The sequence below is a fragment of the Corticium candelabrum genome, chromosome 15, assembly GCF_963422355.1.
Source record: "Corticium candelabrum chromosome 15, ooCorCand1.1, whole genome shotgun sequence".
Lineage (NCBI taxonomy): Eukaryota > Metazoa > Porifera > Homoscleromorpha > Homosclerophorida > Plakinidae > Corticium > Corticium candelabrum.
Window position 1 is genome coordinate 6941997 of NC_085099.1, and position 13758 is coordinate 6955754.

General features: G+C 38.9%; 1 protein-coding gene across 2 annotated transcripts; it reads left to right on the top strand.

The window, feature by feature from the left end:
• The first annotated feature begins 24 nt into the window (after positions 1–24).
• On the top strand, positions 25–13727 carry LOC134191256 (leukotriene A-4 hydrolase-like). 2 transcript variants are annotated; one of them, XM_062659853.1, is made up of 18 exons: positions 25–185; positions 251–393; positions 6387–6510; positions 9645–9713; positions 10112–10222; positions 10277–10329; positions 10391–10463; positions 10527–10667; positions 10740–10763; positions 10824–10894; positions 10990–11101; positions 11167–11311; positions 11365–11468; positions 11522–11653; positions 12256–12354; positions 12437–12519; positions 13428–13532; positions 13587–13727. In XM_062659853.1, exons 1-18 carry the CDS (start codon positions 42–44, stop codon positions 13705–13707), a joined length of 1854 nt encoding a protein of 617 aa, XP_062515837.1. In that variant the 5' UTR covers positions 25–41; the 3' UTR covers positions 13708–13727. The 2 variants fall into 2 exon arrangements, 1 of the variants encoding a protein (XP_062515837.1); XR_009971747.1 differs by lacking the exons at positions 13428–13532; positions 13587–13727 and adding an exon at positions 11758–11809 and having other exon boundaries at positions 12437–12487.
• The last annotated feature ends 31 nt before the right edge of the window (positions 13728–13758 follow it).

A 13758-nucleotide genomic window follows, 5' to 3' on the forward strand; every position in this document is an offset into this window, starting at 1 on the left:
AGATAACCGCGCCAAATGCTCACGTGACTGAAAGGAAGAGTATGGACCCGAACAGTTTCTCTGAGCCTGATTTGTGTATTTGCAAACATCTTCATTTTAACATTGAAGTCTTATTTGAGAAGAAGGTTCTGCATGGTTCTCTACGACTACAAGCCGTCAACAAATCTAGCAATAACAATCGGCTGGTCAGTTTTCCGGGTTTGCGAGACTTTTTTAAATTAAAGAATCATGTCGTAACTTTCGCTGCCAGATACTGGACACTAACAAACTCAAGATATTATCAGTGAGTGATGCTAAAACGGGGCATCACATGCAGTGGGAGGTGCAGCCCATGAATTCGAAGTCTCCGTTTGGATCTGCGCTTGTCATCACACTGCCATCTTCATCTTCCAGGTATCCGAAGCCAATCTTCTGTTTTATAATTATTGCTATTATTATTGACAAGAATTGGGTGTTATTTAGTACATACACATGTCATGTAAGTAACAAACTAGTCTACACACCTAATTACTAGGTCGTACAACCTACTAAAATTTTAGTAGTACACATAGTACATAGTAGGGTGTGTTCTGTCAAAAGTGGTCAGGTCAAATGCACGCTAAGAGGGCGTGGTCCAAGCACCAAATTGGTCTTCCAGCCACCTGGTATATATTACCACTCACAGGGGTATTGCTGAAGGATTTAACTTGTGTGTGAATTTTTATGACCTCATCAATTGTAGACTATTATGATAATATATAAACTAATAATGGTAATCAATTAACTCGTAACAATTTAAAACAGTGCAACTAAGCGGAGTAAAAACATTTAACTTCTCTCTGTCTGATAGGCTATTTAGCCATGAGCTGTGAAACTTTATGGCTTATACGACAGTATAACATGTCTTGACAAACAAGTCGGTACACCAGCCACGATGTAAAGCTCCTTCGTGTACACATATATGTGACAAATAGATCAGACAGTGACTTAATTAATTAATCACCTAAAGAGAAGCTCCAGCAGCATAGGTAGAACTGCGTCGGCTGTCAAGTATGAATCGATCTTTTTCCATCTTTACGAGTTTGAGGTCCCAAATCAAGAATTTCCTGAAGGCATCATGATTATGTCTCGAGACAACAGGTCTTTGCCTAAGGGTATTGGTAGCGATAGAGAAATACCCCTGCATACGCCACTGACCTAGCGTATTGCACAAAGGGTTCTTGAATACTCTCGTTTACCAACATTTAATGTAATATGTAGCTAATCAATGTCCTCAAGGCAGCGTAAATAGCAATTAATAATGATGTAAGATGCTCTAAAATTTTAGTTTGCTTTGTTTTTTATATTAGTTAAATAATCACTTATGTTTTCAACAGGAATTTTCAGGAAATAGTTGACTGTCGGAAGTAGTTTTTGAAAGATGGTTTGGCCAAAACCAGACCGACATGACTGCTTTCTACAGTCGTGAAGTAAGCCTCTAGACTAGTAGGGAAGTTCACTATATACCATATATGAAACTACCAAAAACAACATCAGTTTGTGTGATTGCACTTATCAACACGATATCAGTTCAGCATGCTGGAGCTTGGCTACAGGCAGCACCTAACATTAATCTTGGCCTTGCAATACCCCAGAAAGAGTTAGTGGTATCTTTGCGTCTTTGGCTTGGAGTTCCACTTTTTGCCTCCGAAACAAGTCGATGCTCTTGCAACCAGAGTTTGGATTGCTTTGGGGATCACCTGCTAGGCTGTGGTCAAGGGAAATGGAGAACACACCGTCATGATGCTCTGTGTGATGTCTTTCTTCATGCTCTTTCAGTCGACAATGCTAACTGTTGAAGAGAACAACACTGCTCAGTCGACAACATGCGTCCAGGTGATGTCTTCCATACTGATTTCAAACAAGGATCACCCACGTATTGATATCTCAGTACGGAATTCTTTTCAATCACAGTACATCATCATAGCTACACACTACCTATGCAGGTGCAGCAGCAGAATCAGGTCAGATTGAAAAAGACAGCTGTCACGATAATTTTGTGAAAGCTACTGGTGGCATATTCCACCCACTGGTCGTTGAGACTTTTGAATTGTGGACCAGTCAGAGTTTGCTGGGCATCAAGAACATTGCTAGAAGACTTGCCTTTCAAGGAAATATATCAAGGAGCAATTAAGGCTACCACTAACTTGCACGAACAGCTATCTGTTACATTATGGCTATATAATGCCAAGATGATTACATAGATTAGCGTTGGACTGTGGAGAGTGCTGTATTGGCCTTCTAGCTTGTTCTGTGAGTTTTTGATTTAATATATATATATATATATATATATATATATATATATATATATATATATATATATATATATATATATATATCGCAACCCCACGTTTTGTCTGTGCTGCTGTCATTGAAGTTGGTGCAGTTGGAAATGCTGAAGAAATGGAAAAAGACGAGAGAGATGAGATTAATGTGACTCAATGTGGAGCAGATTCTTTCCCATATCTACAGTATAGAAAGTTTAGGATATTGGACTTGAGCCAGTGTTAAGACTCTGAAGACTGTTGCTTTGAAAACGATGTTCACTGGGACTACTTTGAATCATGCAAGCTCTTCGAAATTTTGTATATATATATATATATATATATATATATATATATATATATATATATATATATATATATATATATATATATATATATACAGTCCGCATCAAAACTATTGACACATTTACGCTTGGAGGCGTGGCCATGGGTAGCGTCAACAGAAACGCATCCGTTTTCAGGTCATGTACGTTTTTAGATAGAAGAGAACTATTGCATATGTTCGTAGGTTTGCTGGACTTTTGGAGACTCGCAAGTGCGCATCAGTAGCTTGTGTTTCTCCTTTCATTTTTGATAGCATTCTACCCTAGCTCTAGACAAAGGCGCATTCGGCTAGACGTGCGTTCAGCGGCAACAGATCACAAGGCGTGATCAAATCCCACTCCGCCTGGATTGCATCTTCCAGTTCATGAACGTTTTGAGGCCTATGAAGCTCAACACGACGCTTAATGAAGTTTTCTACTTTGTATACAAGATGTGGTAAGCTAGCGGGCCAATTGAGAAACCGTAAGGCTCAGAGTCTTGTTTTTCTAGCTTCACTAGCAACGGAATTTTAATTTTTCCGCATCATGTAGTGATACTTGCATCATGAAGTTTTCTTTTGCTGGTGGAAGAACTGCATGACGACAACTTCCTGCGCTGCAAGCTGATGTGCAAGTTTGTTTGCTGATTTGTTGTTCCTTGTTGCGTTATGTTCACTAATTGAAGCTGTTCGATGGTTTTCAGCTAGATTTTTGGTTTTCCATGGGAAGTTATGCGTTGAATTCCTTCTCCAGTGTCCAGTTTTTGGAGAGTTCAGTAAACAGTAGAGTGAGAAACACATAAAAGTTGGCAGATCTTAGATGTCTTCCTAGTACTGGAGCGCTATAGTAACAGAATATCGCGGCGTTGTCTTTCATGACTCATTTCATGATGGAAAAGTTCTCTACGCGGATGCGCATACTATGGAATAGCTCTTGTGACTACTTTTCAGCTGTTTAAGAAAATATTGGTGCAGTTTCTTAATAAATAGCAAAACTAGAAAACTTTCCAAAAATAATACAAGTAAACCGGAAATGTGTCAATAGTTTTGACGCAGACTGTCATATATGTTGCCATATGTTGTATATGTATGTTGCCCAAAGCGTGGAGATGGACAATCCGTGGATTTCTAGTTTTTCTGGGTAATTTGAGGGTTAGGGTTAGGGTTGGGTTAGGGTTAGGGTTGGGTTAGGGTTAGGGTTAGGGTTAGGGGTTAAGGGGGTTAGGTATGCATGGTTTGTGTTTGTAGAGGCAATCGATCCATGGGTTATATCAGGCAATCCATGGGTTATATCAGGCAATCCATGGATTGTCCAAATCTGCTTTTTCCCCACAACATATATGTCTCCTTCATCGCAAGCCATAAAAGTTTCAGCAAGTGTTATCAGTTTCCAGGTTGAGGCAGTTCTAGATGCTGTGGTCGAATAATAGCTCATCACAAGTCTTCCCTGCTTCAGGGAGTAGACCAGTTGCTTGCACAGGAGATATGAAAAATAGCAGTAGTGACCTTCGTCGAGGTGATGTGTGTTGTGATAATTGCAATGATGAACCTGCTAAGAGCATAGATGCAGTCCATGATTTGTCTCGGACTTGGGTTGGTCATGATCTAGCTGTGAAGGCAGCTGCTCATTTGTCCTGCTCATTTGAAAATTAGTCTTACGTTTTTCATTCTTTGATGGATGAGATCAGTGTCTTATCGGTTAATACAGTTTGTCATGTTCACAGGAATGTTTGACCACTTTTGGCACAAGTTCTTTCCACTGAATTGAGTTACACTTGTGAGGAGGGTGTGTGGGGTTTTGCACGTTTGTTCCTCTTTGCCAGGTCTGTTCTGCGCTCTCCATCTCGAGGAAGTAGAAAGAAACGTTACATTGTGAGTACTATTCTACTTGTTTGTTTACATCGATGGCAAGCAGGAGATTTTGTATTTCTTTGGGAAGGTTTGGATGGATGCTTTGCCACAACGAGGCAAGGCTTGAAGAAAGTCCCTGTCCAAACAAAATGCCAGAAGAGCATTTTTCTTGCCAAAGAAGGGAGGTTTATTGATGCATTGAGGTCTCGGAATTCTCATGGTTGTGCTCAAGATGATGACGATGATGCATTATAAAGAGTTACATCAACGCCACCCCAGTTGTCAGTTGCCAACATGGTCTGATTCATTGCCTGCTCCTTTGTGCGTTGATTCGGAGATAGTCTGAAAGCCTTTCCCAAGCCTCCAGTTCAGGTTACTCAAAACTATGGTCACAACACCTTGTAGATGCAATTCTGGGCACAACTAATTCTTCTGATGAGTGTTTGAACAATTTGACACGATGGATTTGTCTGGCTGTACCTGGGAAGTTGGATAGACGTATAGCTCCCTGACTTACTGGAGCACCTATGACAGCTTTACGCAAAACCGGGTTAATTGAGGCATCACACCAATTGCAGTTGGTGAGACTCTAAGGCTCCTTATGTCCTGCGCACGTTTGTTTAAAGCTGCCTGACATCTTCCTTTCTTATCACAGTAGGGGTAAGAGTTCCAGGGGGATTAGAGGCAGTAATTCACACCATTAGCCATGTTTTCAACACTTATGGCAATGATCTAGAGTTGTGCTGCTTGAAGATAGACATGTCCAATGCCTTTATCAAATGCAAGCGAGATTATTTCCTCTGTCGATTACAGAGCTGCCAGAGTTATATACTTGGGTTCTTAGGTGTTACCATACCAATGGTGAGCTTTGATTTGGGAAATATCACCTCAAGTCATGGGGTTCAGCAAGGTGATCTATTAGGTCCACTTTTGTCTCCTTTGTTGTGATGGAGTTATGGGATGAACTGAGTGACTCGCCAGGTAGACAATTGACATACTTTAACATTACAGTGAGAAATTCTCTGCAGCCGCTATATCTTGTTCAAGCGGCACACCATGCTGTGCTGCTGCAGAGGCAGGAGAGCAGGACAAAGATGACCATTATGAAAGTCATGTAACAGCAGGTGTCTTTCATCCTTTGGTCTGCGAATCCTTGGGCCTATATGGTCACCACACAGTCATCATGTCATTAAGGCTATTGCACAAAGGTTGTCGTTTAAAGGGAGTATGGCAGTCAGTAAAGCTGTTAGAAATCTTCATGAACAAGTTAACTGTCTGTTAAATTATGGTCCTACAATGCAAAGATATTGCTCTGTAGATTAGCTTTAAGACAGTATTGACCGTGTACTTTTTGGTGTTTAGTTTAATTTTGAGTGTACCCACAGTGGTTGGTGCACTTGTATGTGTACAGTACAATCTTGATTATCTGGACTGCTCCGGAGACAGGTTAGATATCCGGATAATCGAGTGTCTGGATAATCAAAAGTTGATAAATATCGACTAGTTTCTTCCACTGTGCAAGACCACGCTCTGTTTCCACACTTACTGTACATTCATGTCACTAGAAGAGTCATCACAGCTGCTTGTTTATTAGATCATTACGTTCTCTGTTATGTATTAGCTCATTTGTGAAAGACTGTACCTTCAGTGTACTAGTACAAAGTGAAATATAATATAGTGCCTTTATCCGGGAATGCATTATCCGGGAACACAAAAAGTTGGGGACGCAGAATTTGTCCGGATAATCGAAAGTCTGGATAATTGAGGTCCGGATAATTGAGGTTGTACTATATATCTAAATAAATATAGGCTGTGGAAAATAGAAATTATTGAAAACAAGCACAAATATCACGTCCTTTTTTATAAATTTTTGTGTAATTTCATGAGTTGTGTATAACAAGCTTAACGATGCATCATATTTTTTAATGTAGAGACGGTGAAGCAGTGGATTTAGAAGTTTTGTATGAGACGTCTCCAGAAGCTTCAGCAGTTCAGTGGCTTGCAGCAGAACAGACAGTGGGAAAGACACACCCGTATCTGTTTACTCAGTGTCAAGTAAGAGCACTTCAGAAACTTAATTCTAAGGCATTAAAATAGTGTCGGTGTCAGCTCTCCCTCCCTCCCCTCCCTCCCTCCCTCCCCTCCCTCCCCTTCCTCCCCTCCCTTCCTCCCCTCCCTTCCTCCCCTCCCTTCCTCCCCTCTCTTCCTCCCCTCCCTCACCCCTTCCTCCCCTCCCTCCCTCCCCTTCCTCCCCTCCCTCCCTCCCTCCCCTCCCTCCCTCCCTCCCTCCCCTCCCTCCCTCCCTCCCTCCCTCCCCTCCCTCCCTCCCCTCCCTCCCCTCCCCTCACTCCCTCCCCTCCCTCACTCCCTCCCTTCCTCCCTCTCTTCCCCTTTGTCACAGTAGCGCCCTCCGATGAGGAAATACTCACTGCAACCAGGTGGTAACTGCCATCTCCACAACTGTTGATGCTCTGACTATGAGCAGGAAAAATGTTATGAGCGAGTTTCAGAAGACATGTAGGCAGGAAACCTCAATCTGACAATGTTTTGGTGCGGCCTTACGTGTCCCAGACATATAATATATATTATTATATACATATATTTACCCATTTAATATGATATATTTTCTCGCGTTCTAACTCTCCAATTACTTAACCATATTATTACTATCTGAAGGAGATCCCAAGAAAAACCTCAACAGTATCTACTAGTAACCTTTATATATATATATATATATATATATATATATATATATATATATATATATATATATATACTAGAAGAACAAATAATCTAAAGCAACAGAACTATTAAACAGACTACACAGTATAAACAAAACTACATGAAAATTAAGCTGAAGCAATGAACAGACAGCTGAGACAGTGATACTTAATTAAAACCTTCTGTGTGATTATGTCTGCATTTCCTTTTGGAGATGAACAGTAGTACAATGATGCCATTTGTTCTTGAATTCGGCAGGAGAAATATTAGAGCAGGTAGGTGCTACATTACTTACATTTCATCTAGTAGGTCCACTGTTTGCTGATCCCAGCAGCCATAAACTTCAAATGTTAAGAGTAAAAAGAGATTTTGACATTTTAGATATTTGTTGGTTTTTATCTCTTTTTCAACTTTGCCGCTAAACTAACTAACATCAGTACTGCCTCCAGAAATGTTTGATTTTGCTCAAGGATGCATGGGTTATGACGATATATAAGAGCAACTTTTTTCTGTCCTGAAAGTCATATACAGTCACATCAGGCCTGTAGATATGTTTTTTCCTTCAAAACTGATTTGTCACCTCATCTGTACATTGGTATTCAGGGACTTTAGCATGACAGAAAAAGTATCTAGGACACTTACGATGGTCGATGGGACCACCACTCCTTTTGCAAGTCAATGTTTGAGATCCTTTGTGATCAATTGATTTGAAACAGTATTGAGATATCCACTCCAAGTTGCAAAAGGCAAGCAATTCAAAATTGAGTATTGCTGAGTGTAAAAGGCTGCGGGCTTGGAATGGCAAACTGAGTAGATGACATTTCAAAAGCAACAGAAGCCAATTTTGAGGAATTTGTTCATTGTACAGAATTGACTCAGCAGTGATCTTTACCTTGTCGACTAAACACTGTACTAAACAACTAAACAGTATAGTGGAATGACAAATGACAGCTTTTAAATCTAATGCCATTTGCAGGTACTTCTTTTTCTTTGTGCTCTCATTCTGCTGTTGCAAAACCTGCATTGAAGAAGCTCTTTGTTATATATTTCTTAGCACATGAATGGGCATGCTATTGTGATGTCTAAAATAGATAAGCTTCTGTCCATTATGATGATTGTAAACTGCTATATCTGACTTTGTTTTTCTTCAAACTGATCAGTAAGTTCGTTTTGACATTGAATCCAACTAAAGATAACATTTGAAACATACTGTTTGTGACTCTAACATGATGATGAATAGAACCTTTCCCCAATTTGCAAATGAGAACATGATATCCAGTGCTACCTATTGGTTCACTGCACTGTGGAACACAACAGTTTAGAGCTGTAAGGGCTGTTAGAGCGGCATCAAGTTGCAAAAGTGATTCAGCAAAAGTCTGCATTTTTCATACTAACAAAGTGTAAGCTTGCATACTTGGAATACCCTTAACTTGCAATTAATTGGACCTTCACACCTGACGATTCTTGTCTTCTTATAGAACAATGGCGTTTGTTCGAATGTTTTTATATGCAGTGTCTTTGACTTAGAAGACAGTTTTAATAGAATGCACAAGTTTTTTCAGATGATTTTGCAGGTATTTAAGAAAGGAATCAGCTGTTTAGTTGATTTACATGTCTGAACAGCAAGTACAACATTATTCAGATGGCTATATATATATATACACTACATGATCGCGTGATTGCTATAGTCATCGTAATGTTGAAGAATCCTTAGACTATAGTCAGTGTTGCTGTACCACTTCCAGACAGCTGAAATTTTATTCTATTCCATATCATGTCTGTAAGCTATTTGTTACATAGTGCAGGCTAGACAGTGCTCATATTATGCAATCAGTGACAGTCTCAACATTTAAAATATTGCATTTGATCTCTGTTAATTAACTATGATCACATGCAGTTTTAAGAGGTTTTGTTTTAGTTAGCTGAATGACCAAGTTTAACGCAAACTTTTCTGACTTCATTGTTGCATTATTGAGTTGACACTCAGGTTGGAAACTTTGACAACAGCCTTAGATTTAGTGGCATATTTTAATTCCAGAATTTTTTCAAACGTGTAGTTTAATTTACGAAGAATAGAGCAGTGGTTTACTTCATTGGTTTGACTTATCTGGACTAATTGGTGTACAAAGGACAAATTATTAAAGCCAACGTTCATATGCAAATTAATCTTGAACTGCATTTGACAGATGTGTGACTGTGTACACATAATCGTTATATACATACACACATACATACATACATACATACATATATATATATATATATTTTTTTTTTATAACCGCCCAATGGACGGAACACTACTGATATATATATATATATATATATATATATATATATATATATATATATATATATATGTATGTATGTATGTATACATCTGCTATGGCTGTGTGAGATTATCACATTGTTGCAGACGAGCAGAAGTCAGTACAACTCTTTCATGTTCATTTGTCTGTTGTGCATTTTAGGCTATTCATGCTAGAAGTATGTTTCCTTGTCAAGACACTCCATCTGTGAAGACTACTTACTCTGCAGAAGTATGGAATAGCGGTACCTTCTTTAGTTCTGTAGGTTGTAGGAAACTTAAAGCTGTTTATGTTGTCCATTTCTATTAAGTACATATAAGCAATGGAACTGCAGTTGATAGTTTTTGTTTCGGTAAAGTAGTAGGCTGCATATAGTTTTCTTGTATTTGTAATGCAAAGTACTACGTAAATATGATTATATGCACATTGTTTGTTACTATTTGTGTGTGCGTGTAAGTGTGCATGTGTGTGCGTGGTGTGTGTGTGTGTGTGTGTGTGTGTGTGTGTGTGTGTGTGTGTGTGTGTGTGTGTGTGTGTGTGTGTGTGTGTGTGTGTGTGTGTGTGTGTGTAAGCTAAATGGTTAATTTAGTTTCTCTCATTAAATAAGATTGTTTGTTCAATGTTTTCAGGTTATTGTACCTGGAGAATTAACCGCACTAATGAGTGCTATTCCAACTGGAAATCATGTGGTTTCAGGGAATGATAAAAGCAGCAGAAAAGTGTTTACATTTGAACAAAAAGTTGTTCTATTTTACTTTAATTTTGCCATTTACTGAGTCTGACTGATAATTTAGGTGCCCATTCCATCATATCTTGTCGCCTTAGCTGTTGGTGCATTAGAAAGCAGGTTTAGTTCGATCATGCAAGATATTTTACTTGAAATTGGTATTGTTACCTTATTTTTTTAGACAAATTGGTGCTCGATCATCTGTGTGGAGTGAAAAAGAAGTTGTTGATAGTGCAGCCTATGAGTTTGCACATGTGACAGTAGATAAATCTAAATCCATATTTTCTTGTGTGACACAGTTTGTGTAATTCAAACAGACAGAAGATATGCTGAATGTTGCTGAAGGCATATGTGGGCCTTATGTCTGGGAAAAGTATGACCTACTGGTGCTGCCACCTTCATTTCCATATGGCGGAATGGAAAATCCATGTCTCACTTTTGTTACACCAACAGTTCTAGTAAGACTCCAACTAAGTTTGTATATGTATTAGTTGTTATTCTTAACTGATTGCATGTGATTTGAATTATAGGCTGGAGATCGGTCTTTAGTAAATGTGAGCAGTGCAGTTGAATAATGCCTGGAAATTGTGTTTTCGAAGTGTCAGGCTTGATAGGTTGTAGCACATGAGCTCTCTCACAGCTGGACTGGAAATCTCGTCACTAATCACACTTGGGAACATTTCTGGTAGGGTTACAGATTTATATTGCCTTTTTTCTATTGCCCCATTTCTTCAGTAAACTGATGCAGCTAGTGTAACAGTATGGTTTGAATCCGTATAGGCTCAATGAAGGGTTCACAGTGTTTGTTGAGAGGAAGATAATGGGTCGGATGTTTGATGAAAAGATGAGGCACTTTCATTGTATTGGTGGGTGGAAAGCACTTGTCAATTCGGTATGCGTGGAGGCATTAACTCTCACTAACCACATTTTGTGTGTGCTAAAGATATTGACAATTAGGTTAATGACTTTAAAGATGCCATTCATCTTACCTCACTTGTTCCTAACTTGGAAGGAATTGATCCCGATGATGCTTTTTCCAGTGTTCCATATGAAAAAGGATCTGCTTTGCTCTTTTATCTGGAATGTCTTGTGGGTGACCATGGTAGGACTGCCCATACTAATAATGCACTAGAGTTTAATTGCAAACAATTATAGATCAATTTGAGCTGTATTTACGTTCATATATCGAGACCTTCAAGTACAAGACAGTAACAACTGATCAGTGGAAACATCACTTTCTAACATACTTTCACAAGCAGGTTAATCAATTGATGTATGCATGGTATTTGATAATTCAGTACCATGTTGCCAGGCCGAACAGGGAGTGTTTTCAGAAGTAGATTGGGATGGATGGTTATTTGGACATGGACTTCCTCCTTGCAAACCAGCATATAACACTGCAGGTGTTGACGCTTGCACGGACTTATGTCAAAAGTGGATTGCGGTAAGCAGTTCTTGATATCATGTAAGATTAGAATGCTTGTCAATGAGCTAATAACAACAGTATAGAATGTCTCACTGTAGTTTAACAGTGTTATGTGGCGGTAGATACAACTTTGCGTGGCTCCAAAGGTGTTCAACTTCGAAAAGCACCCGACAAGTATTACATGACACGTCTAAAATTAAAGCGTTGGGTGTAAGTTAAGGATGTTATATTTAATCAACCGACTGGCCTGAAATACGATTGAATTTATTCGCTTCTACTCTTGTACCCAGGCCATGATTCCCATGCAGATCCCAAAGTGGTTGTGACTGAAATAAGTTTCTATGTAGAATATTTTGAATGGCATCTGTATTGCAGTACAGGATAAACTGTTCATCTGTCTACGATATATTACAGTGTACACTGAATCCTGCTGGCTCATGTAGACTGATAAGTTGAGCTTCATCGGTGACTAAATATGTGTTAGCCTTGTCTCCTAGCTTAATTCATTAATAAATCATTCTATCACTTTTACATCAAAATTGTATCTTTTGCTTACTCATACGCACATACCGTAAACCTGTGCATCACGCTAACAAGTAAACATGTCATATCGTCTCCAGGCATCAGATGAGCAACTTGACAGTTTTTCCCCAGAAGACATTAAAGATTTCAACTCACACCATTTGATTGAATTCTTATCTTTGTTGTTGCTCGAAAAGGTAACTGTCTAAAATTGTAATACAACAATATGTACTGTTTCCTGCAGTAACAGTTACTGATTGTGATATTAATTTTGTCTAGCCACCAGTTGATATTGCCAAAGTAAAGACAATGCAGTGTGCTTACAATCTCCACAGTTACAAGAATGCAGAGATAAGATTCAGGTTTGTGTGCAAGATAACTGAAAATTGTAACTAGATATGGCCACAAGTTGATATAAAAATGCTATATAGTTTTAACCCTTGAATTCCCATAAGCAATTTCTCGTTAACTTTATGTATGGACTGAAGAATACATCAGGAATTATTTTGATCAAAATAATTTTAGACTTTCTCAATCTGAGTAATTGGCATGCAAAATCAGTCCCACTGGATTAGTTTGTGGAGTCTGGGTAAGCTCAACCGGAGAATAAAGAAATGCAACCCTAGTGTCTACTATCTAATTCAGTTCTACAACACTAAATCTATCCAATTATCAAACCTGGGGATTTCACAAACTGTAAGAAAGGAATTTTCTGAACCCAATTCTCTCAGCAATGATGCTTCAGTACTCGTGTGATGTACGTGTTGAACTCAGTGCTGCAGGGTCTGAATGTTTAGCCTGTCTGGTACTGTTCAAGAAACAGTTGGATGTATCTGAACATGTGAAGATAGCTGTGCAATACTACAGTTGCAAAAAATACAGATAGTCGGTTAAAAACAGTCACTGAAAATAGACTGAATGTTAATTAATTAAGGTAACTGAGCGGATAACATTACAAACTCGCATACTATCCCTTCTTGTTTGCTGCTATAAACTAATGGCGTAAAATTGCATGAAGTGGCACTTGCCTTTTGCTACATAATACATTTTGGCCTTACACGCGGTTCTGAATGCACCATTATAATGCAATTGCTTTAGAATTCAATGCTGCATTTCCACGTAACATATTGAATAAAGTACTCAGGCGGTAGCTTGATCTCTAAAATTATCTCAAACACTGTATTTTATTTCGTGCAAACATACGAATGCTGGATTTGAATGTACAGGAGGTAGTGACACACCATGATAATGTACAGGTCTTTTATTGCAGATGGCTTCGTCTTTGTGTTAAAGCAGGATGGGAAGATGTGTTTTCTATGGCTGTGACATTTGTGAGTGAGCAAGGGAGGATGAAATTTGTCCGTCCACTTTACAGGTAACAAAACAGTAGAGATACTAAAATATTCAGCTTACCACATTGCAATGTTAGAGATTTATATGCTCATGAGAAGTCACGAGCATTGGCATTGTCTACATTTCATTCTCTCAAGCCTTTGTACCACCACATTACAGCTAACATGCTGGAAAAAGACCTTGATTTGCGTCAGTAGCTCAATGTCGCAATGCAAGTCATTGCTGGCAGTATGGGTGGCATGTGTCTT